The sequence below is a fragment of the Acinonyx jubatus genome, chromosome B4, assembly GCF_027475565.1.
Source record: "Acinonyx jubatus isolate Ajub_Pintada_27869175 chromosome B4, VMU_Ajub_asm_v1.0, whole genome shotgun sequence".
Taxonomy (NCBI): Eukaryota; Metazoa; Chordata; class Mammalia; order Carnivora; family Felidae; genus Acinonyx; species Acinonyx jubatus.
Window position 1 is genome coordinate 36543739 of NC_069387.1, and position 26300 is coordinate 36570038.

The 26300-nt window shown below is 44.8% G+C and overlaps 1 protein-coding gene across 2 annotated transcripts in view; it reads right to left on the reverse strand.

Annotated features, from left to right (window-relative positions):
- The window catches only part of B4GALNT3 (beta-1,4-N-acetyl-galactosaminyltransferase 3), a 138500-nt gene that overhangs the window by 61216 nt on the left and 50984 nt on the right, over window positions 1-26300 (reverse strand). For both annotated transcript variants that reach the window (XM_027073995.2, XM_027073996.2), the window contains exons 2-3: window positions 3317-3420; window positions 2243-2320 (exon numbers count right to left, since the gene is read on the reverse strand). In XM_027073995.2, the coding sequence (XP_026929796.1) occupies window positions 2243-2320; window positions 3317-3420 (182 nt within the window). The remainder of the gene's footprint in view (window positions 1-2242; window positions 2321-3316; window positions 3421-26300) is intronic.

The following is a 26300-nucleotide window of genomic DNA, read 5'->3' on the forward strand; positions in this document are numbered from 1 at the left end:
TATATATATATATATATATATATATATATATACACACATATATATGTATATCTCCATCCTTGATTGGCCAAAAAAACTGGGGACATTAATAATTCATAAATGCAGAATGTGGGGCACCTGGATGGCTCACTTGGTTAAGTGTCCAACTCTTGGTTTCAGTGCAGATCATGATCTCATGGCTTCATGGGTTCAAGCCTGTGTTGAGCTGTGTTGGCAGCAAGAAGCCTGCTTGGGGTTCTCTCTACCTCTCTCTCTACCTCTCCCTGCTTTTTTGTCGCTCTCAAAAAAAAAAAAAAAAAAGCTTAAAAAAAAAAGAAAATTAAAAAATATGCAGAATCTATGTTGGGGTGCTTGGGTGGCTCCGTTGGTTAAGCCTCTGACTCTTGATTTTGGCTCACGTCATGGTCTCATGGTTTGTGGGATCAAACCCGAGTCATGCTCTGCACTGACAGCATGGAGCCTGCTTGGGGTTCTCTCTCTCTGCCCCTCCCCCCACTTGCCTGCTCTGTCTCTCTCAAATAAACAAACAAACAAACAAACAAACATGTAAAACAAAATGCAGAATGTTATATAGTCATAATCTTTCAAAATAATTGGTTCATTGGGGTGCCTGGGTGGCTCAGTCAGTTAAGTGTCCAACTTTGGCTCAGGTCACGGTCTCATGGTTCATGAGTTTGAGCCCCGTGTCAGGCTCTGTGCTGACAGCTCAGAGCCTGGAGTCTGCTTCAGTTTCTGTGTCTTCTCTCTCTGCTCCTCTCCCACTCGTGCTCTCTCTTTCTCTCTCTCTCAAAAAATAAATAAACACTTTTAGAAAATTAAAAAAAAATAATTGGTTCATTAAGAAAAATGATCCTAACTGTCCTCAAAGGATTGAAGGCTGGATCATTGGATCAATGCTCTTTAAGGGCCTCTCTTTTCAAAGTACTATCTCCAAGTGGGGCAGGGCATAATCACCTGATGACGTCACCCAGTATAGGTGTGCCAGTTTTGTAATCCATCCTCTCTCAGGGCTTTAAACAGAGGTGATTTCACGGCATGGAAAACCTAACATCACATTTAGCATGATACTGCCTCCTTCACTCCTGCCCCACAGCAAATAGGTGGATTGTAAATAAAATCACCCAGACTGAAGAGATCAATCTGTGATAGGTATGGATAAAGACAATGGGCTGGCCAATACCACCCAGCTAAGAAAAGTAACCCATGTCCGTGGGTCTCAGGACTAAAAGGTACTGGGTTATGGGCAAGTTGCAAAATACGAAGCCCCAAAGCACCATGTTACCATGGAGTCTTGGCATAAGCATTTTCTTAAGGTAGTCTTGAGCATGTTAATTAACTTCACTAAGCCTCAGTTTATTTACAAAAAAAAAAAAACCAACCCTGTCAGATCCTATATAAGTGTAAGTTATCCTGACAATTCATTTACACATTTAACTGCTTGCTAGAAGTTTTCTAGGGGCACCTGGGTGCCTCCGTTGGTTAAGCGTCCAACTCTTGGATTCAGCTCAGCTCATGATCTCAGTGTTGAGATTGAATCCTACCTCCTTAAGATTCTCTCTCTGCCCCTCTCCCTCTCGTGCTTTCTCTCTCTCTCTCTCAATAAAAAAAAAAGTTTTCTGAAGCAGAGTTTTCTAGAGTATGATCCTTAGAACACTAGTTTCATAGAATATTAAGACATGCTTCATGGGAAAAAACAAGTCAGGAGACAAATAAGTTTGGTACCTGCAGAGCTAAACCAAGTTAAACAGATCACTGGGAACTTCTCAGAACCTTTCATGTGCTAATGTGATTTCCAAGAAGTGGATGTAGCATATAGTTTTTGAGCCTTATTTATAACAATGGACTCCCTCCTTCCTGGAATATCTAATAGGACTTACTAGTCTAAGAAAGACAGTTTGAGAGCCTATCTTTAAGACTGATGTGGGTGTGAAAGCCATGTAGCTTTCCTGAGGCTTGTTTTTCTCACCTGTAAAGTGAGGATAGTGATACTACTTACAGGGTTATAAAGCTGATGTGCGATGATATGCAAAAACCAGCACGTAGTAGGCTCAAAGCAAATGTTCTTCTCTAAAGGAAGAACACTAAAGAGACTGGAGCTTCTTCCCCCTTTTTTGTCCAAATTAGAGGAAAATTGTTCATAATAAGCACTAGAAGAAAATTTTCTATGGTCTCTGCTGGAATTACCTATTGAAAACTACTTTTTGACCATCTCCAAGAGCAGGAACAGTAAAGAGTCCCTTACCTCTGAGAGCCAGGGGACGGGCTTATTCCACTTCAGGTAGCTGCTGTTAGCGCTCCCACCTCGCTCAGAGTCTTGGTCCTGGCAGAAGAGTGAAGAATGAATTTGGTGGGAATAGTAGGGCAAGAACGGGATTTGGGGCCCCTTGAAAGTGCGTAGGGGGAAACAGAGGGCCAGGAGACACAGTCTCTGTTCCTAGGAAGCTTATCAACATAAGGGACACTCCCATTTATTATTCACACTATATCTCTCAGAAATAGACTTCTTTGGTCTCCTAAGGTTCTTTTATTTTCTTGAATGTTCTGTCTTCCCATATGGAATAAAAAATTTCTAACTAGATCAGTCTCTTGAGGGCAGGAACTTACTTCTGTCTTCCTCTCCACACCCCCAGGACTCTGCCCAGGTCTGTCACTCATTTGTCCTAACAAGTAGAAGTCTGTTGGGGGTAACCCAGCCCTTCCCTACCCACTGTGCAGGTGCACGGTTTCAGTCTGGTACTGGTCCAGCCTTGGAGATCCATGTCTTTTCTAGGCTCAGAGGTCTAACCTTAGAATTCCAGACTGAATTAGACCCCAGTTTCCCTAATTCCACCCAGAGCTACTCCTGCCTCCCTAAGGATTACTGCCCTGAGAAACACTATAGAAAAAATACTCCATTACACATCTGTCCCCTGGACATTTGCAGCTGTATATGTCTACCTCACCATCTCTGACTCTTAGCAGTGAGTGTCTGGGAGGTCACTAAGGCCCCAGCCTAGTCCTCATGCCAGTGAGTGGCAGGACATGCTGGTTCTGCCTTAAGCCCTCTGCCACTATTGGAGACAAAGGCCACATGCCTGGAGCGGTTCAATTCTGGGTATCTTGAGCCGGGAGAGGAAGGCTCTGAGGAGGGTAGGATGGACATCTCTACCCACCCAGCTAACACGATCCTGTGATGTGAGACTACAATTCCAGGAACTCCTCTCCTTGGCCTCTTATCACCAAAAAGTGGAGGTTTCCCTTAAGGCTATAAGGGCAGGGACAGCTGAGAACTCATGTTAATGTACTAGCGGGGAAAATGGGCTGCCCCACCACATACCTTGAAGCCCAGCCTCTGGGGATGATAAAACTGGAGATTTGGATCCACAGCTGGAATGTTCCTGTTGGCCAGAGCCTTGGCCAGTTCTCTCCAGCTGCCGTATCCTATGGAAGGGAAAGAAAAGAGAAGCAAGGTCAACATAACTTGAAGACCTCATAGGTATGTAAGATTTGGGGGAATAAAAGAGGTAAGCTTCTTCCCTTCTGCTGGTCCTCACACTTCTTCATGTGGTGGGCATGAAGTGGAGGCTGCGGCAGGGGATGGGGGTCAGGGGTCAGGAGAGAGTTACAACCTTGGCTAAGGTCAATAGGGCAGAGGGAGAGGAAATGAGCTCCTACTGCATTAAAATTTGCTGTCTTCCATAATCAGAGAAGGAGCCAGGCCAGGTGAAAAGGAACACTGTCCATTTGTCCATGCAGTTTGTCCAGCGCTACAGGTTGCCTCTTCCCCAGTTGCCTCTTGAGGCCGATTTCTCCCAAAGGCCGCTGTGGGAAAATGGTTGTGAAAGGTAGTGGAAATAAGCTTGCTCCTGCATGGGTTCCCTTTCTAGCTCAGTCCCTTTCTTTCCTCTAAGGCCAGGGAGACAGCAGTGCTGTCTAGTTGGTGGGGAGGCCCTCCCCCTGGCCCATCATTATCAATGAGCTGCTAGATGGAACCAGAGGTGGGAAGGCAGGAAAGGGTGGGCCAGGACTTGGTACATGTCAAACGAATTTATAAAATGCTGGAGAGAGAAGATTAGAGGCCTCACTACTCCTGTGTTTATCTGGAAGCTGATGTCTACACCCCGAAGAATCTGCAACGGGTTGGCTAACACACATCTGGGAAGGCTAAAAGCCAAACTGGGTGAGAATGAGGGGGAACAGGACACTTTTGGGGGTGCAAGCAAGGAGTCAAGGAGCAAAGAGCTGTGCTGAGGGAGAGGGTGTAGAAGAATCAGGGTTCAATGGATCAGCACTGGGGGGGTCAGAGCCTCCCCATGTGACACAGAGACCACTTGAGCATGACTATCAGACTCTGAATATGTGAAACCAAATCACTGCTGGCCATGAACCCAAATCATAGACTATTAAGAGCTAGCAGAGGCTTTCAAGATCATCTGGTCATCATTTCAGATGAGGAAAATGGGACCCCAGCTGGTCAAATGACTTCTCTAGGCTCACTCACCAAATAGCAACAAGGCTAAGCCTGGAACTCAAGCGTTCAGATTCCCAGTGGGCTACTACTCTCTCTCGAACAGCTCTATCAAGATGCTCCCAGACACTGCAGTGGGTGCTGCACAAAAGAAGTTAGACTCACGGTCCCTGACCACTGGGAGCCAATAGCTGGCCCAAAGCAGAAGTGTCATAGGAACCCCTATGTGAGCACCAGTAGAGATACAGCAAACCAGACAGAGAGAAAAGAGCAGAGTCTATGAATGTGGCGCCGGCAGAAGGTGGACATCAACATTTTGCATAAGTGTTTATGTAATTGACTCTAGCAGGGAGATTGCGGTGGGTGGGGGGATGCTTTTCTTATAGTTATGTTTGGTGCGGCCCTTTGGGATCTTGTGAGATATGCCAGATCTGATTACCTCCATTTTACAGATGGGGAAGAGCAGCTCAGAGCTTAAAGTCACAGAGTTAGTTTTTGTTTTTAATTAGTTAATTTTGAAGAAGACAGACACCGAGAGTTGGGAACCGGCAGAGAGAGAGAGAGAATCCCAAGCAGACTTTGTACTGTCAGTGCAGAGCCTAATGCGGGGCTCAAACCCACAAAACCATGAGATCATGACATGACCTTAACTAAAGTCAGACGCTTAACCGACTGAGTTGTTTCGAAGCCAGGATCAGAACACAGAGCCTCCCTGTCTCAAAAGCCAGCATTTTCTCCTGTGGGCATTTTTGGCACAGACATTGAAAGAGTCCCAGGGGCAGAGGCCTCAGCTGGGGATCTGTGTCTCGGGGTTTCTGCACAGACGTTAAACCTCTGCTCATGTTATGTTTATGGGGACTTCTGCAGGTTTATCCCTCTGCCATCAAGGTCTCTCCTGTTTCCATGGTTGGCCAGCTGGCAGTCAGGAACAGGTCAGACTAGTTCAGTGCAGGGGGATGTTCTGAGGAAGCAGGATTCTGGGGCCAGTGAAGTGAGGTGAGGCTATGGGAGGGAGGAAGAGAAAGAATGCTCCCAGACCTACACCCTAGATTTCTGGATGAGCTCAGGAGAGAGCTGTTTGTTCATCTGTTAATACCAACTCAGACACAACTAATCTAAGAGCCCGATCCCTTGCCAAGCCCAAGGAGTGGCTGGCTGGTGGCTGGGGAGCTTCAGTGCCTGGGTAGGGAGTGAGTCACACTGTGGGGAGGGGTGGGCAGTCCTTGCTTCTGCCTTTGAATGATTGGGTCATCTCTTCCTTGACTTTGTTCTTAGAATGAAAAGCCATCTACCTCTGGACAAAGTTGTGAGGAAATACTAATAAAAACAGTACTTCCCCTAGTGATGTGAGTTACAGTATGTCTCAAATGCACATCCTTTCTCAGACTAGTTTTCAGTTCCAGAAAAATTCTCTGACTCTTGGAAGTCACACCAAAGGTGAGACAACTTAACCTGAAATCAGTGAACTATCATTGTGGGTCTTCAGAATGCCCTGTCCTGGCATTTGCTGGGAAGCAATGAAGATTCCTTGACCAAATTTTGGATAGGCTCCTCTGAGCCCTCCTTTTGAGTAGGCCTCTTCCTTGGGCCCTGTCCTTGCTGGCCCAGTCCAGTGTTTAGGAAGAATCCTGTGAAGTCTTTTGTTGTTGTTTTTGAGAGAGAGAGAGAAAGAGAGGGTACACAAGAGCGGGGGAGGGGCAGAGAGAAAGAGAGAATCCCAAGCAGGCTCCATGCCCAGCTCAGAGCTGAACTCGGGGCTCACTCTCATGACCGTGAGATCATGACCTGAGCCGAAATCGAGTCAGACGCTTAACCGACTGAGCCACCCAGGCGCCCCAAGAATCCCATTAAGTCTTTTTATCGGGAGTTCCCCCACCTTTGATATCTGATTATCCTTGATAACTGATCAATTCCTCATCTCCGATCCCTGATATATAAGTTCTCAGCCTGCCTTTAGCAAGAACCCCCCTACCCTGATGTCTCCCCCTTAGTAATTTTCCATCTCCTGCCGCCCTCACTCTGCATGCTGGCTATAAACCCCCCGCTGCCTTTGCTGTATTGGGAATTGAGTTCAGTTCTCTCCTGAGGTCTCTTTCCTATATCGTGATGTACTGAATAAAATCTGTCTTTATCACCTTTAGTGTCTGGCTCTATGTCTCTGTAAAAGAAGGTAAGAGGTGGTTCTCTGAGTGAGCAAGGACAAATCAACTGTGGGAAAGGGGATGGATCAGTAAGGTTAAACCCAACCAGGCCCTGCCCCTGGTCACAGGTGTTGGGATGGCTTTGAGATACTTAGAGATGGGGCAGTCAACAGCCCAAGCTTTAGTAAGCTCAGGAATAGAAAATTCCCTTTGCTGACTTCAGAGTATAGGAGAAAGAGAAGCAAGTCTTCGGGGTCAGACCCAATTGTCTATCTACTGCTTATAAATGGTGACTGACTGCTTGAGCAAGTAATCTGACACACTGTAAGTACTCAACAAGCATTCCTTCCTCAATGAGTTTGGGGTTTGGGACCTGGAAGTCAGATACAAGTTCAAGGCCCTGGACAATTTTGTAAGAGAAGCAAGCAGGCTGTGGGCCAGCAGGAACTCAGTGGCAGTGGAACAACGGATAATACTGCATCTGTTTCCTGGGTATTACCTTCTGTTCCCCGCCCACTGCCCATCCTTCCCTCCATTAATATCCACCAAGGGCATAGCAGGCATTGGGCTGTGTGCTGGCCATTTGGCAACCCCTTTTCCCGTGCCTTTGCCTCTGTATTAACCCTGCTAGTGGATACCCAGGCATTGATTTGCCCCCTGGGGGGGAACTTGGATCTAAAGAATGTGCTGATTTAACTATTGACACTTGTCACTTGCCTTCTGATAAGTGAACTCCTCCTGCTCCTGGCCAGACCTCTCCTCCCAGAGTGCCAGCTGCCAGGGCCTGTTTCCCCTGCAGCAGGTGTCACATTTGTGCCAGGAGACAGACACCCCGATCTCAGGTGACAGATAAAGCACCACCATGGGCCTCACATTCTGCCCTCACAAAGCTGGGCTATCAAATTCACCATCAGCTGGAATTTTGCCAACATCCCTCTTCTATGCAATGTGAACTCTTCAAAGGCCTGAAGATGATCATGTTGGCTCTTTGAGAAAAATATGGGATACATATATCCCTTGCTGCTTTTTTCAAAGACTGTCACGTATGTTATTTCACTGCATCCTCACAGCCTCCCCATGGACTGCTGTCCTCTCCATTTTAGAGATGGAACAACAGAAACAGAGGTGAAGTCATCAGTCCATGGTCACACAGTGAATAAGATAATCCACCTTAAGGACTTAGTACTTGGAACATAATAAGCAATGAACAGGTTGCAGCCTATTATTTTACTACCCATCACGATGTTGCAGATCTGAAACTTGCATTCATTTCTCCTGACCTCTGGCCTCTCTTGGCAATATGTCATATGGTCAACAGGGACATTTACACCAGGAAGAAAGGAAGTCCCTCGCTGCTCAGGCAGATTTTGGAAAGACTTTGAAAGTCTAGCTGACAGGCCTTGCTCATGGATTGGATATGAGGTGAGGAATCAAGAATGACTTGAAGCTTTTGGACCTGGACAGTTAGAAGGCCGGAGTTGCTGTTTACTAAGATGGAGAGCGTAGGCTGGGTGTCAACAGGAAAGGCGGAGCTGAGAGTAAATGTCTAAAAGAGGCAGGGCCAATGGAAATAGGATTTCTGAAGCTCCATTTCCAGCCTTGGGCAGGGCTCCGCCGAAAAGGGCTAGCATGTTTGCTGAACTAAAACACTTTTTTTTTGTTTATTTATTTTTGAGAGAGAGAGACAGAGTGTGAGTGGAGGAGGGTAGAGAGAGAGGGAGACACAGAATCCGAAGCAGGCTCCAGGCTCTGAGCTGTCAGCACAGAGCCCGACGCGGGGTTCGAATCCACAAACTGTGAGACCATGATCTGAGCGAAGTCGACGCTTAACCGACTGAGCCACTCAGGTGCCCCTAAAACACTTTTTTAAGAGGGGAAGACTGACCCCCCCTCTAGGCCAGTGGGAAGGTGGGACTGAAGGAAGAGCCAGGAGGGCTGGTCCCACAGGCTCCACCAGATGTAAAGGACCCAAAGGTCCAGGGTGAGTGCAGCAACTTTGCTTACATGCCCAGCGTCTGTGCAGAGAAAAGGTGATGAAATCCAGAGAACAAGAGGTTGCCAAGGGAATAAGAGGTCATGACACCCAGGGCACAGTTCCATAAATGCCAGCAACCAGCACTGAGTCCTAGGACAAAAAAAGCAAGACTGTAGCTCTGACCTTGGAGTGCACTTGAGAGCCAGTCACATGTCCTCAGCAGAACAAAGCTGCTATGGCTAGAAGCCAGCAGGGCTTGGACCCTACCAGAAACTTGCAGTAGCACAATCAGGGATGAAACCAGGGACTGTCACCTGGGAGGGAGTCTCTAAGGCCAACACAAAGCTCCAGTGGCAGAGACAGAGCTGTGAGGCTTAATCTTTCCTTTCCAGCCCATGACACCATGATGCAAGAGAACTTCTTATTAATGTAACCTTATCAGTCAACATTTGTGTGGGAGGCATATATACATATATATACTTATATTAAGTGAAATATAGAAAATTGCATTTAATACAAGCCTACAGGAAAACAAGGCTTAGAGGTTAAAAATCTTGCTGAAAGTCAGAGGTAGTGAAAGAGACCAGTATTTGAACTGAGGACAAAAGGCTGTGTCCTTAATTCCACTAGTCTCTATTGAATACACTTGAGAATTTCCATCCACCTCCACCACCATCATTATCACCTGGTGTCAGACACCCATTTAATCACCAAACTATCCCCTCCCTAATTATCTCTGCCTCACCACCCCCACCTGCCAAGCCCCACTCCCCAGACTATTTCCTTTCTCTTTCTAACCTGGCCACTAACACCTCTCCATATAAGCCAAAGAAAAGCAAGAGGGAGTGTGGAGACCCAAATATCCCCAAACACCTGAGAATTGGACATAGATGTATCTGTACATAAGCCTGCTCCCCTCTTCCTGTTTTCTGAGCTTCTTCCTTCCCAACATGAGGAAAAACAATCCAGCTTTGTGTCGGCAAGCAGGGGTTGGCCCAGAGGAAGATTACAAGTGGTTTGCTCAGTCTGTCTCAGTCTCCCTCACAGCACAGGTGTGTGGTGGGGCTGGGGAGGGGCAGGTAATGAGGAGAGGAGAGAGGTGGGGTCCCAGTGTCTCCCTAGCTCCTCTTTGGTGAGCAGATAGATACAGGTAGGGCCTGATGAGCCTCTTCCCCCACTGCCCTGTACCCCCACTGCCAAGCTGCTGCTGCTTAGAGCCGAGCTCAGGAACCAGAACAGCCAGCTGCTCCCAAGCTTCCAGCCAAGCTAGCACCTGAGCTGCTGTAATGGTTTTGGCTGCTGGCAGGTCGAGGCTTGCCAGCAAGATGCAAGGGACTGTACCTACTGCCCTGTTGGGTGCCACCTAAAGTGGGGGGGGCAAAAGAAGGCATCAGAGCTGTGCCAAATATGTACTTGTATATTTCAGCTCTGCTGCCAGTACTTCCTGTTCACTCAAACATCCAGATTCAAGCATAAAACTCTAAGGGGGTAGATGAGGAGAGGAGATAGAGAGGGCAAATGCCCTTTCTATTATGCTGCTGCTGCTCTGGGAATGTAGAGTCTGTCTGTACACAGCCCAGCCCGTAACTTTCCGTTCCCCAAGCTATGGGTTTGATCAGTAGAGGCCCCAGAAGGTTTGGCCAGGTCCCAAGGCACCTCTAGGATACCGTCATCATCATTATTACAAAACAAAAACAAAAACCCCCACAACATTTAAGCCCCCATTTGCTAGTCAGTGTCGACAGGACAATTACAGCCACAAACACATTTCTGTCCAGGAGGAATTTTGACTGAAGACCCTTGATGAAATGGGATGGTTTCAGGAAAACCTAGAGGTAACAGGGTCCAGGACTTCTAAGACTGGCCCAAGCCAACTCAAGAGGTGTTTTCACCCTCTGGTGTACCTACACAAGGGCCACTTAGGTAGTCTTAGGATCCCTCAGATCACAACAGAAGCTACTAGGCTTGTCATTTCCAGTCTTTCTGGATGAGGACACAGACAAGCTTCTGAACGTGGAGGAAAATGTGGGACAATCCTTTCCCTTCCTGGGTTCTTTTCTTTCTTTCTTTCTTTTGTTCTTTCTTTCTTTCTTTTTAACCTTTCTTTTCAATTTATTTATTTTTTAAAATTTTGATGTTATATTTTTGTTTTTTTAACTTTTAATTTTTTTTCTGATTCTGTACTTTGTTTTTTTAATTTTATTTTTTATTTTTTAAAATTTACATCTAAATTAGCATATAGTGCAACAATGATTTCCTTAGTGCCCCTTACCCATTTAGCCCATCCCCCCTCCCACAACCCCTCCCGTAACCCTCAGTTTGTTCTCCATATTTATGAGTCTCTTCTGTTTTGTCCCCCTCCCTGTTTTTATATTATTTTTGTTTCCCTTCCCTTATGGTCATCTGTTTTGTCTCTTAAAGTCCTCACATGAGTGAAGTCATATGATTTTTGTCTTGCTCTAATTTCATTTAGCATAATACCCTCCAGTTCCATCCACGCAATTGCAAATGGCAAGATTTCATTCTTTTTGATTGCCGAGTAATACTCCATTGTATGTCTATATACCACATCTTCTTTATCCATTCATTCATCGATGGATATTTGGGCTCTTTCCATATTTTGGCTATTGTTGATAGTGCTGCTATAAACATGGGGGTGCATGTGTTCCTTCGAAACAGCACACCTGTATCCCGTGGATAAATGCCTAGTAGTACAATTGCTGGGTCATAGGGTAGTTCTATTTTTAGTTTTTTGAGGAACCTCCATACTGTTTTCCAGAGTAGCTGCACCAGCTTGCATTTCACAGAAGTTCGCAGTGCTCAAGAGTAAGCAATTAGCAGGCTGGGAAAGAGTGAATAAATGAATCAGTGAACAAACAAATCACCAGGCATGTATTGAGCACTTGTTATATACTCAGAACTCTGCTAACTACTGCAATACATAGAGAGGTACAAACTGAGGGGCACCTGGCTGGCTTGGTTGGTGGAGCGTGTGACTCTTGATCTTGGGGTTGTAAGTTTCAGCCCTATGATGGGTGTAGAGATTACTTAAAAATAAAATCTATAGGAGCACCTGGGTGGCTCAGTGGGTTAAGCCTCTGATTCTTGATTTCAGCTCAGGTCGTGATCTCAGTTTGTGAGACTGAGCTCGGTGTTGAGCTCCACAATGACAACACAAACCTGCTTTGGATTCTCTTTCTCTCTACCCCTCCCCTGCTCTCTCTCTAAATAAATAAATAAACTTAAAATTTTTTTTAATAAAATCTTTAGGGGCTGGGGAAAAAATAAATAAAATATTTTTTTAAAAAAGAGAGGAAAAAAAAAGAAAAGTACAAACTGAGACATGAGGACCAACATGTCTGTGTCCTGGCGCTCACACCTGTGTGCACAGGCAGGGCGTGCACAAGCCAGTTTTGCTTTATGCAAACAGACCCACACTAGACAGCTAGGCTAACTGGATGTGAATGAGATGACGTTGCTTGATGATTTTCCAGGCTTGTAGAAACCTTAGGTGAAACGCTCTGCAAACTATTCTGGGATAAGGGAAATGGCCGTCAGGGTCCCAAATAGTTCAAGAGAAGCAGAACAGGTATAGGAAAACCCCAGTTCTGTAAAAAGACAATGGAGTAGTTTCAGCAGAAATATCCCCACGACGCACCTGAAGATCTGATATTGCCTATGGAAGCCCCAACAGTGAGAACAACAGCCCAGGAGCTAGTCAAAAGGCCGAGCTCTTCCTTCTACTTCTTTTCAGGTGGGAGGGGGGAGCAGTAGAGGCCTAAGATCCCAGATCCCAAGATCTCTTTCCTGAATGGGTGGAGGTGGCCCCATCCCTACTTGAGGGGAGGGGTGGTTTCCGTAGTTAAAGGTCTTGGAGGACCTTCCGGCACACAGAAAGTGTTATAGAAAGAAAAAGTAGAAACCAGAAGGAAAAAAACAAAGCCTGGAAGAAAGACTGGGAGGGAAGAAGAGCTTTGAAAAAGAGAAGAGCAAGCCCCATCCAGCCAGCTAATGAGACAAGAGGGGAGAAGTGGGAATATTTGATAATAATGATATTAATTATGAAGATTGCTGCATAAATGCCAAAAGGGAGCTGGGAGGGGAATAACACTGTTTACAGAGCGCTCCTCCATGCCTTAACCCACTCAACCCACTGAACAGGTTAGTACACCCTGTGCATTTAACAGAGGATAACCACAATAGCTAACATCCATGCATTTGTTCAGGCCAGTCTGTGTGCTAAGCACTTGAAATGCATTATTTCACCTTCGTAACAATCCTTTGAGGTAGGTATTAATTATTCCCATTTTACAGATAAGAAGGTTGAGGCCGTGGGCAGTTAGGAGGCTCAGTGGGTTAAGCGTCTGACTCTTGGTTTCGGCTCAGGTCATGATATCACAGTTTTCGTGAATTTGAGCCCCGCATCAGGCTCTGTGCTGGCAGCTTGGAGCCTGCTTGGGATTCTCTGTCTCCCTCTCTCTCTGCCCTTCCCCCATTTGCACTGTCTCTGTCTTTCTCAAATAAATAAATAAACCTAAAATAATAATAATAATAATAATAATAATAACAACACTCTTTTATGTACCTTGTTGAGCCCCTTCTCTTTTCTGCACCAGGCCTGAAAATGCATCAGATACATTATCTGATCTGAAGGGCTGCCAGCTGCTGGATTTGGGAGGGCTGATGAAGGTGACTTACTAAAGCCAAGCTGAGGTTGGTTGTAACCTGTTTGGGGGAAAAAGAGGCAAAGAATAGGACACAGAGGGCATGGGTGACGGTAACTCTGCTCTCCCAGAAAAGAATGTGGGGACCCTACTTTCCTCCTTTCCACAAAACATCATTGTCAAGGAACCTCACAGGTTAGACCGACCAACGGCAGAGGCCTGAGTTGTGTGTTTGCCCCACCCCTGCGTCAGCTATTCATTCCCCCCCCCATCCCCCACCCCCAACCAACCCATCTAATGTTATATATCAGAGCTCTTTCACACTCTTGGTCTCGTTCTTACTTTTATCCCAACCCCGTGAGGCATCTCCATGTTGCTGAGGGGCCACAGAGACCACAGACAGATTAACAGATTTGTTTAATGTCAAACAGAAGCCAGTGCTAAGGCCAGGCTAGAGCCTAGGCCTCTGATTCTTGTTCAAGGCTGTGCATCACAGCACAGTGCTCATCTGTGGCTGCTTGGCATTCAGTGGCCTACAGGGAGCACTCTGACTGAGCCCAGTTGAGGAAAGGGCTGAAAATTAGCACTGTGCTGGCAGGAACTAGGTCTTGTTCATTATTATACTCCCTCCGTATAAATCAGTTGAAATTAGCTGTTTCCCAGCTTCAGAGAGGGGTTACACTACCTGGGCCTGATTTTATATTCCCATTGTAGAGATCAGGCACTTGATGCCTGTGGAATGAACGAACGAACGAACGAACGAATGAATGAATGAATGACAAGGAGGGCTACAGGAGGGGCCTGGCCTGTTGATCATCACAGAACTAATTAGGTGTCTTCTGGCGACAACTCTGGACTAGGGCTTGAATGAACTGACAGACACTGGCCCTGATGTTCCAAGAAGCGAACCAGCCGAAGGCTGTCTCAACACCTGTGGGCACTCACAACGTCGTATGTGTCAAGAACCCAAAGCTACCTCTAAGAAAGCTCTCTCCTAGGCCCTCTTTCTCTCTTTCAAAAATGTAATTTCCAAATCTCCATGTGTGTATGGTAAAACATAATTAACATAAAATTTACCATCTTAACCATGTTCAAGTGTATAGCTTAGGGGCATTAAGTGCATTCACATTGTTATGCAACCACCACCACCACCACTACCATCAACTCCAAAATTTTTTGCTCTTTCCAGGCTGAAACGCTGTACCCCTTAAACACTAACTCCCCATTCCTCTCTCCCCCAAGTCTCTGGCAACCATCATTCTACTTTCTGTCTCTGTGAATTTGACTATGCTAGATACCTCATGTAAGTGAATCATATATTTGGCCTTTTGTGTCTGGCTTACTTAGCATAATGTTTTCAAGGTTCATCCATGTTGCAACACATGACAGAATTTCCGGCCTTTTTATGGGTGAACCATATTCCATTGAATGTACAGACATTTTGTTTTTCCATTCATTTGTCAATGGACATTTGGGTTGTTTCCACCTTTTGGCTATTGTGACTAATACTGCAATGAAAATGGATGTACACGTATCTGAGTCCCTGCTTTCTTTTCTTTTCTTTTCATATGGCACTCTCTTTTATTTATTTTTTATTTTTTTTAACATTTATTCATTTTTGAGAGACAGAGTGTGAGTGGGGGAGGGGCAGAGAGAGAGAGAGAGAGAGAGAGACATAGAATCTGAAGCAAGCTCTGGGCTGAGCTGTCAGTACAGAGCCTAACGCAGGGCTCAAACCCACCGACCGTGGAATCACGACCTGAGTTGAAGTCAGACGTTTAACTGACTGAGCCACCCAGGCACTCCAGGGCACTCTTTTTTAAACTGCTAAAACCTTTGTCCATTCTTCCAGAGACAGGCCAAGGAGGGGGTGGGGGGCAGGCTGCTATCCTCTCAGTAGAAACATGGTAGCAAACTTCTTGTTTGACAGAGAATACAAGAAGTCTGCGGACAGTGAGTGGAAGGAGGAGGAAGGGTGGGTGGGTGGGTGGGTGGGTGGAATCAGGTTGGAGCAATCCCAGCCAACAAGTTAGGGTCAAAAGCAGAACTTCTGAGTGGGCCCACAGTAGGGCTTTACCCAGCAACTGTCCTAGTTCACTTGCCTATGTGGAAATGGGCAATTTCAACACCTCCTGGCTTCAGACAGAGGTTAAGTTCCCTGGTCTCTTAGAAACTCCAGTTCAGTACCAATGCTAATCCTCGATGACATAGGTACAGAAACTTTGAGTAAGCAGTTAGAACCTTTTAGTGCAATCTGACATTGCTGGAACATCAATATAGGATAGTGGAGTCATCTCACTGAACATGGTATAGATCATTTTTGGGTGTTCTGAATGCTGCATCCTGGCAATATGTAGTATGACCACGTCAGTCAGTGACAGACTGGGAACTAAAAACAAAAACTGGAAAAACTGGTCCTTCACTATACCTTGTTCTAGTTAGCATCATGGACCTGCCTATCTTCCTTCCTTGCCTCTCTTCTTTCCTAACTTAGGCCAAAAGTAATTCTGGAAATGACTGGAGAATAGCTCACAGAATCAGAGAGAACTACACCACCAGCCCCCAGAAAGGCCAAGAACCAGCGTAGTGATTGGAATCTCAGTAACCAACCCATGACTGCTCCAAATAGTTCTCTGTGTCTCTGCTCAGATTTCAAATTCCCAGGAAAGAGAATCTGAGTGGTTTTAGCTTGGGCAGGGGTGTCGTGGTAGTGGAAGGGTGGGACGAAGGGGGCAGACTTATAATGGGGATTTTCCAAACTTTCCATGTGAAAAGAGCTGAACTCTGAACAATTGACTATTATTCCTTTAAAAAAAAATTTTTTTTAAGTTGGCTCCATGCCCAACGTGGGGCTTGAACTCACTACCCTGAGATCAAGAGCCGCATGCTCTATATGGATGGAGCCAGCCAGACGCCTCTGTTATTCCTAAAACAAAAATGGAACTTGTCTGAGAGTCATTATATTTTTAAAGGAGGGGCACATAAAATGCAGATATAGCTGAAAGTATTAGAGACACAGACACATGGAGTTAGTTCCAATACTTAAGAGACTTTACAGAATATGTAAAAGATGGGAGAGTTGATTATTTAGAATATCCTCAGGAAAAGTTCCAGACTCATACAGAGAGACAATGTTGAAAACACATTTCTTGGAATGAGAGGTAAAGCAATCATTCGTCAGAGACTTTGAAAGCAATACTCCATCAAATTCATTTTAACCTCAGTTTAAAAAAAAAGAGAATGAATGTAAGAAGTGTTATAGCGTGGGAAAGCTTAGAAATCATCACTGCGAGCCCCAACATTCTACATTTTTTTAAGTTTATTTATTTTGAGAGAAAGAGAGAGAGTGTGTGGGCTTGCAGGAGCAGGGGAGGGGGAGGAGCAGAGAGAGGAAAGAGAGAGAGAGACAGAGGGGCAGAGAGAGACGGAGAGACAGAATCCCAAGCAGGCTCTGCACTGTCAGCACAGAGCCTGATGAAGGGCTCAAAGCCACAAACTGTGAGATCATGATCCGAGCTGAAATCAAGAATCGGACACTTAACCTACTGAGCCACCCAGGTGTCCCAACATTCTGCATTTTAGAGCATTGAAGGCTTGAAAGACTGGGTTCACTGCCAGAGGTCGCAAACCAAGCTAGAGACAGAACCAGGACTGGAACCCAGGTCTCCTCTCTTCTGGATCAGGAGTCTTCAGTTCAGACCACATAACTAACCTGCTAAAGTGTGAGACTGTCCCCAGGCTATGAACCTGATGAACGGACACACAAGCAGTACTGGGTGGGGGAAGGAGGTGGAATGTAGCATTTTGTCATTTGGAATCCTAGGACTGAGCATAGCCCCTCTTGTGGAAACAGGGTTGTGGTCTAAAGAGACAACCTGGGGAACAAGTTTCTCTGAGTATCTGAGAGCCTGCTAGTTTAGTTTGGGTCCAGGCTGTTCTAAATCTAGAATCTGATTGTATAAAGGAAGGCTTTCTGAGCTCTTTGGAAGCAGAGGCTGTGTCACACCTTTGACCGTCCTGTAGGCACAGGCTTAAACATGGAAGATGTTCAATAAATGACTAATGGATTTCATTGAAATATCTTTTTTTTTTCCTTGAGAGAGAGAGAGAGAGAGAGCACACAAGTGGGGAAGGGACAGACAGAGAGAGGGAGAGAGAGAGAGACAGAATCCCAAGCAGGTTATCACCACCAGTGCAGAGCCTGATGTGGGGCTCAAACTCATGGACCATGAGATCATGACCTGAGCTAAAGTTGGACGCTTAACCAACTGAGCCACCCAGGTGCCCCTTAATGAAATATTTTTTATTGTTTTTATTATATTCTGTTCTCTAATTACGAAAAATACTTAACCTAAATATGTAGATATATCCACAAGCACATTAACTACTACTTTGCCATGCTATCTATTAACACTCTACATAGAAGGAAAAAATGCTCTTTTCTCTAGATTAACAACTACTTTTTAAAATAATGGAGGGGCGCCTAGATGGCTCAGTCAGTTGGGTGTCTGACTCTGGCTCAGGTTATGATATTGCAGTTTGTGAGTTTGAGCCCCACGTCAGGATTTGTGCTGACAGCTCAGAGCCTGGAGCCTGCTTCGGATTCTAGGTCTCCCTCTCTCTGCCCCTCACCCACTCACACTCTGTCTCTCTCTCTCTCTCTCTCTCAAAGTAAATAAACATTAAAAAAAAACTTTTTTAAATAAATGGACAACGGGAGCCTGGGTGGCTCAGTCAGTTAAGTGTCCTACACTTGGTTTCAGTTCCAGTCATGATCTCATGGTTCATGAGATCGAGCCCCACATTGGGCTCTGTGCACTGACAGCAAGAAGCCTGCTTGGGATTGTCTCTCTCCCGCTTTCTCTGCCCCTCCTCCACTCGTGTACGTGCACTTGCACACGTTCCCTCTCTCTCTCAAAATAAATAAACTTAAAAAATTAAAGTAAATGGACAAGTACAAGTATATTTGGGAATAGAAAGAAATTTAGACTTGGTAAAAAAAAAAAAAAAAGGCTAAGTAGGAGCACCAATAGCTGAGTTGATATTTGTTTTCTACCTTCAAAATAAGAATCTGCTCCCTGGACTGCAGTGTAATTACTAAAATTTATACTTTAGCTTAGACACTATTGGTCATAACACCATATGATCATACCATCAATACCATACAATCTCTACCAGTCTGCTCGTAACTTCACAAATGCAAGAAAACATTGAGTCTTAGGATGGCTGATTAAACTATTCAGTATACGGTTTTTATATCCCACACAATCAAAGCACCAGCTCTATGTCTAAAGGTAAAAGTGTAATAAATAAGAAAGTGAACACTTGATTAAGTCGACTGGTTATTTGATGTGTCAGTGACCAAATTTCCTGAACCCCCAAACAGGCTATGTGGTGTAACCAAGGCAACAGAATATTTGAAACAGTTAATCTTTCCTGGAAGCTCAGGCCAAATAGTCACATTGTTTATTCGACACTAAATTATCAGTTTCACAGATCTCTATTGTCCTTAACCTCACCAATTTTGCTACATTCACTAGTGAAATGACCAAACATGAGTAATCTATACAATGCTATCTAGCCCATTTGTAGCCAGATTAACAAGAGGGCTGGCTAAAGATGCACAGAGGATAAAAATTCATTCCAAGGACCTCTGTCTCACGCCCTGCCTGCCTTCAGCCCCTACACCCCAACAATTTCTTCCACCACTCATTGCCTGAGCCAGCAGGCCAATCCAGGCCTACCACCATGTCTGGACAGAAGTGACTGCCCAAACCATACCTAGAAGTGGGGACGGAATCACTGCTAGGCCAAATATTTTGAAATCCCACCCCCCCCAGAGGACATATGGAGATGCGGGAGGAAGCCAAGAATTTGAAAGTGACCACCCTGGCAAATCAAAGAAAACTCACAGGGTAAACATTCCTAGAATTATCACGAGCACTACTGAAAGTTGAGTGAGCAGCTCAACTTACCCACTTTTTGCTGAGTAGACTGTGCTGAGAAGCAACAGTCACTCAACCTGAATTTGTGTGCCTGATTTGGCTCAAAGTCCCTCGATGAAAAAACAAATCAACAAGGTCTAGTGGGAACCAAAGAGGCACTCAAGGATAGCTAAAGAGACAGCTGATTAAAACTGCCCAGGAATTGGACAGTCTACTCCAATCCTTTACCAAATAAAGGAGAAAGTAACAGAGCACTTTGGAAAAGAAGCCAATGCTATAAGAAAGCTACAAAGATGAAAAGCAAGTAGGAGACTTATTACCACTGAGCCGCGTGCCGCTAACAGTTTAATATTTCAACCTTTCGGATCTGTGTGACTCTCATTTTACCTGTGTGATACCAAATGGTTTCAGGAACTTTCGCTTACTTGGAGTACTGGCCAAGACACGTGAGACACAGAGAACTTAGAGTATTTTTTGGCTTCCTAAGCATAAACTTTGATATTTAATGACCTGTGATAGCAGTCAGTATCCCGGTAATACATAAAACCCTTGGGAATCTATTAACTGTTTAGCATTCCCAGGTCTTAGGGGAATATGTTTTCCATCTTTCAAAGAGTCTGTTGTAGAGTAAGATGCAAATATTCCCTTGAGTGGGCTGAGGCAAGAGCTAGGTTTCCCTGGAGTTCACCACCACACAAAAACAGATACAGGCTTTGCACAAAGACTGCACAGTCTGCTATTTATTTTGAATTGGCTTCTTGGATCAGTTTATCAGAGTTGTGATGGGTGCACTAAATAGCTCATATTGGGAAGGAAGCTTTAAAAGAGACACCTGGGAGGGGCACCTGGGTGGCTCAGTCAGTTAAGCATCTGACTTCGACTCAGGTCACGAACTCCTGGTTCACGAGTTCCAGCCCCGCAACGGGCTGTTGTGCTGACAGCCCACAGCGTGCAGCCTGCTTTGGATTGTGTCTCCCTCTCTCTCTGTTCCTCCCCTGCTCACACTCTATCTCTCTCTCTCTCACACACAAATAAAGATTAAAAAAAAATTTTTTTTTTTTTTTTAAAGAGAGACCTGGGAAATGAAAGAGGAAGCTGCATGAGAAGTCAGTTAACTAGATTTACTGAGCAGCTAGTATGCTGACATCGCTGCTTTGCCTGACTCTGGGAGGGTGATCGAGTATTGCATTAATAACCATTTTCAGAGTTGGGGTGCCTGGGTGGCTCAGTTAAGCATCTGACTCTTGATTTCAGCTCAGGTCATGATCCTGTGGTTCATGAGATTTAGCTGGCAGTGTAAAGCCTGCTTGAGATTCTCTCCCTCTCTCTGCACCACCACCCACCCCTTGTGCCCTCTCTAAATAAATTAAAAATAACCATTTTCAGAGTCAGAACGATCTAGAACTGGATCCCAGCCCCGCCACCTTCTATCTGTGTGACCTTGGGCAAGTTCCTTAATCTCTCAGAGGTTCAGTTGTCTCATCTCCCTGCCCCCCATCATTCAGTTAGAAAGATTACTTCAGTGCATGAATGAATTAAACATTTGCTCCATGTAGATGGGGTAACAGATGGCAACTTTAGTATTTGTGGTACTCAGTAGTTATCGATGGACTAACTACTGACTCTGCCAGGCATTTTATATGGGTTCATTTCCAAGGGACAATATCCTGTAAGGTATTACGTTCCCCATTCTCCTAATAATAAAACTGATGTTTAAAGAGTACATGAGGGGCGCCTGGGTGGCTCAGTCGGTTGAGTGTCTGACTCCGGCTCAGGTCATAATCTCACGGTTCGGGAGTTCAAGCCTCACATCGGGCTCACTGCTGTCAGCACAGAGCCCACTTAGGATCCTCTGTCCCCCCCCCCCCTCTGCCCTTCCCCCACTTGCACTCTCTCTCTCTCAAAAATCAATAAAACGTTAAAAAAATTTATTTAATAGTTTACATGATTTGCTCAAGATTCTGTAAATGGCTGGACTGGGATTCAAATTGGTTCTTTTTGGTTCCTTAGTCCACAGTCTTAGTCCCAGTTAATCCTCACTGCAACTCTACAAAAACGAATGTTATGGAGACCCATTTACAGTGAGGAAATGGAAACAAAGGAGCGAACCCAGGTCAGGAGCAAGGAGTCCCGGCCAACAGCACTGCCATCGCTGCTAATGCAGGCTGAGCAGGACTTTCACACACCCAGGCCTGTATCCCTCCTGCACCTTTTCTGTGACACAACTCTGCTTGACACATGCAGGGTGGGTTTGGTAACATGACATGGTCCAAAATGAAGCACCAAATAAGGCTCCCAGAATTTAGAGAAGAGGACCCTGGAGGTCAGGTCCAGAGTAAGTGTTCTGGGAAGCAGGTGGAGTTGCTGGGTCTGGGAATGGAAGTAAGTCATTGCCCCTAGGAGACCTCGATTTTACAGGGCAACCTGGATTGTCTCCATTTGCCCTCTCCAAGCCCCACCCAGTTCCCTGACTGGAACCCAGCAGCTTTATACTGAAATAAAAGTAGCATATGAACACCACCCTCCCCCAATATCACAGTACAGACATTTATGGAGCAGAAAGTTATGACCCCCAGTGCTCCCCACTTCCCTCCCTACAGGCCACCCCTCCATCCTTTTGCTAGATGCATTCTCATTTGCCCTACGTCCACACAGGGCAGAACTTACCTCAGGGCTCAGTCTGTGGACTACTTCTTTTTTTCTGTCTACATTCCCACCCTTGCTAATCTCCTCAGGTCCTTTTGAATACCATCTAAACTGGACCACACCTTAGCTTTAGCTCCCTGAACTCTACATTTGTGTATATGATTTACTTCCTCCCGTTCCCCACTTGGAGATCTGAGAGGCATTTCAAATTTAACAGGTCTTGACTTTTTCTGCCAAACCTGCTCCTCCCTATCGTTCTCATCTTAGTGAATGGCATCTCCAGCCTTCCAACTGCCCAGGTCGGAAATCTGAACCATTCTCAATTCCTCTCCCCGTATCCCAATCAAACAGCAAACCTTCAAAAACAACCCCAAATCTGCCTACTTCTGACTCCTCTACTTGTACTGCCCCTGTCCTACCATCGGGTCTCGTCTAGTGTCTGAGCTCACACCCTCATACCCTACAGTCTAGAGCAGGAGTGACCCCACTAAAATGTTAAGTCAGGCCATGTCAATTCCCTGCTCAAAATCCTGCAGTGTCTTCCCAACTCACATTATAATCCAAGATCCTTTGGATCACCTATGAGTAAAGTTTGCTGGGGACAGACCAAGTTCACACTGGTTGTCCTTGCAGTGTTCTTAACAGCACCCACTTTTCCTATCAAAAGTGTCCCAGTTTGGACAACAAATGACACAGCCACCTGGCTAAGGATGCCTTACAGATTAAATCCTTGCCCTGGTCTCATCTATCTCTTTACCACCATTCTGCTCCAAATGCTTGTCCCACATGCCAGGTACATTGTACCTCAGGGTCTTTGCACTTCCTCTACCTGAAATACACTCCCTCAGGTATTTACATAGCCTGCTAGCTCTCTTCACTCCAGTCTCTGCTCAAATATCAGGCCTTCCTGATCATCCTACCTACAACAGATGCTGTGTACTGCAAGCCCATTAGTCTTTCTCTCTTACCCTGCATTATCTTTCTTAATAGCATTTACTACCACTTGACATATTATGCCTGCATATGTATAAAATCTATCTTCTTCCCACGTGTATTTTGTCCATTATGCCGAGCACAGGGTAGACACTTATAGAATAAATGCTGTCACTGTTAATAGTATCCATATACTTTCACACAAAGGTTAAAAAGCACGACCTCTACAGGCAGATGCAATGGTATCTAGCTATGTAACCTTAATCTCTAAACCTTGGTTTCCTTCTCTAAAACAGTGATATTAGTAGGATTTACCTTATTGGGGTTATTCTAAAGATCAAAGGAGAATAGCATATCTCCTTAATAAATACTGGAGATAATAACGCTTAATCAATACTGGAGATAACAATACAAAGAGCGAATATATTTAGCACTATGTGTCTAAATAACACTATGTGTTAGCACATGTTAAACATTTTACAAATATTATCTCTCTTAATTCTTATAAAAACCCTTTGAGATAGGTACCTTTTATCTTTTATCTCCCTTTTACAGTTGAGGAAATTGAAATTCAGAGAGGTTAAGTAATTTGCCCAAGGACACATAGCTGAAAGTGGCAGAGCCAGGATCTGAACCCAAGGTCTCTGGTTCCAGTGTCCGTTACTATTCACTATTCTGCTTTGATTACAAACTCTATTGCAGAGTTCCTTTTGTTTCCTACAAATTCCAAGTGTTCACACAAATGAACTATAGAAGCATATTTTTTAAAAAGTATCTCATCTTCTTCTACCCCTTCCCACCATAACTAATGTTAACAGTTAAGTAAACTTCCATATCTCTCTACTAGCTCACACACTAATAGAATTTATTAGTTTTTTGTTTTAAAAAATAGGTTCTTGTATGGAAACCAATTTGACAATAAATTTCATATATTGGAAAAATTTTAAAAAATTAAAAAAATTAAAAAAATTAAAAATAGGTTCTTGTTACATACATATTACTCTGGAACTGCTCTTCTCACTGGTACCATGGACATTTCTCTGGGTCAAAACATAATTCATTTTTTTTTTTAAAACAGCTGCAAAAGTATTCCACAGTGTGGCTATAGCATAATTTAGCAAACTAGTTTCCTCCTGCTAGACATCCAACTGTTACCAAACAATGTTTTAAGCATGTATGGCTGCTCTGATTTCTACAGATCAAGTTCCAAAGTGAGATGCCAAAGTAAAGTGCATTTTTTTACATTTTTTAACGTTTATTTATTTTTGAGGGGGGGGCAGAGAAAGAGAGAGAGAGAGAGAGAGAGAGAAAATCTGAAGCAAGCTGCAAGCTCTGAGCTGTCAGCACAGGGCCCAAAGTGGGGCTCTAACCCATGAACTGCGAGATCGTGATCTGAGCTGAAGCTGGACACTTAACCGACTGAGCCACCCAGGCGCCCCAGTAATGTGCATTTTTAAAATGTCAGTAATTGAGTATTACTTTCTAAAAAGGTTTGAAAACAATTTCACATGGTCACCAACATTATTTAAAACTTTGTTTCCAAGCAACTTCATTAGCAACACAATTAATCTTTAAAAATTTTTGCCAATCTGATGGGCATGTACATTTTTAAATAATTTTTTTATGCTTACTTAGTTTTGAGAGAAAGACAGAGCGTGAGCAGGGGAGGGGCAGAGAGAGAGGGAGGCACAGAATCAGAAGCAGGTTCCAGGCTCTGAGCTGTCAGCACAGAGCCGGACGTGGGGCTGGAACTCACAAACCATGAGATCATGACCTGAGCCAAAGTCGGAGCCTTAACCGACTGAGCCACCCAGGCACCCCTGTCTTTTTAAAACATAGATGGGCTTATACTACACATCTTATCCTGTAACTTGCTTTTTTCCCCTCAACAATAATATCATGGACATCTCTTCAATAGTTTTAAAAGTATGCTGTTTACGTCTTATAATTCACCTCTGTGACCTGGAGCACATTTCTTTCCTCCCTGGAACAGTTGATCTTTAAATGAAATGGGGATGACAATGCTGACCTTCCTGAATTGGCAAGAGAAGGTAGAAATTATTTCAAAACAAATACAGAATCACTTCATACCCACCAGGAGAGCTATCATCAAAAAGACAGACAATAACAAGTGGCAAGGATGTGAAAGAAACTGGAACCCACTTACACTGATGGTGAGAATGTAAATAGCGTGACCTCTTTGGAAAGCGGTCTGGCAGTTCCTCAGAATGTTAAACAAAGACTTAACCATATTTCTACCCCTTGGTATATGCATAAGAGAAAAGAAAATATCATAGCAGCATTATTCATAATAGTCAAAAAGTGAAAACAACCCAAACATCCATCAGATGATGAATGGATAAACAAAACATAGTCTATTCACACTATGGAATCCTATTCAGCGATTTTAAAAACTGAAGTTCCAATACATGGGTGAGCCTCGAAAGCACTGTGCTAAGTAAAAGAAGCCAGACACAAACGGTCACATATTGTGTGATCCTATTTCTAGGAAATGTTCACCCTAGGCAAATCCACAGAGCAGATTAGAGATTGCCAATGCTGGGGGTGAGGGAAATAGGGAGTGACTGTTAAATGGGTCCTGGGTTCCTTTTGGGAATGATAAAAGTGTTCTAGATTAGAGGATGAGGACAGTTGAAAAACCACTGAGTTTTATACTTTAATGAATAACACCCTCAAGGCCTCAGACTTCTCCTTCTACCCCAACACCTGGGTCTCTCTAGTCTCCCTTTTCCCCCCAAGCATCTCCACCCCGTTTAATTATCTTGATCCCTAGAGAGCAGGCAACAGGTTTCTTTTCAAAGCTGCCTAGGTAGGGTTTGTAGCTAGCACTGCCCCTCCCTCGCAGACCCAACCCCCTGTTCTTTGTACCCAGATCATTTACTTATTAAACCAATTAGATTAAATGACTCACGTTGCACCCTAGGGCAGGAGGCGGGATAAATGGCTCACAAAAGAGTCTGCCGTGCACTTGAAAGGGCCTGCTTATCTCTCTTTACCTGTCCCACCCTCTGCCCACCACCTAGGACCAGGCGGCTTTCCTGACTGCTGGAAGAAACCTGAGGAGGATCAGGGATGGTTGCTACCCCCCCATCTCTCACCTCCCCCAGCCCCCAGAAAGGCCACACCAAGCTCTCAAAGAGCTGACACAATAGTCCTCTCATTTCCATTGCTTACAAGGCCAGCAGGCAACCAGGTCAGCATCTGGGCAAATGTTTGCAGAGCTCCTGGTTCTTCAGAGACTTGCCAGGAGGGTATCTGGAGCCCTGCCCTTTGCTGCCTCGTCTCAGCCTCAAACGGTGGCGCCCCACTTTGGGTGCTCCATCCCTGCCCAAACTTGCTTGCGTTGAATGCCTTGGAGATGACATACAGCAAACTCCTGAAGTACCCTGGACCCCTCAGTCATCTTGGGTGAAAAGTCAGGGTAAGGGCCTGAAGTACCCTGGACTCCTCAGTCATCTTGGGTGAAAAATCCGGGTAAGGGCCTAAGCTATTTCCCCCAAGCTCTAAGATGTGTGAATTTTCAGTCCA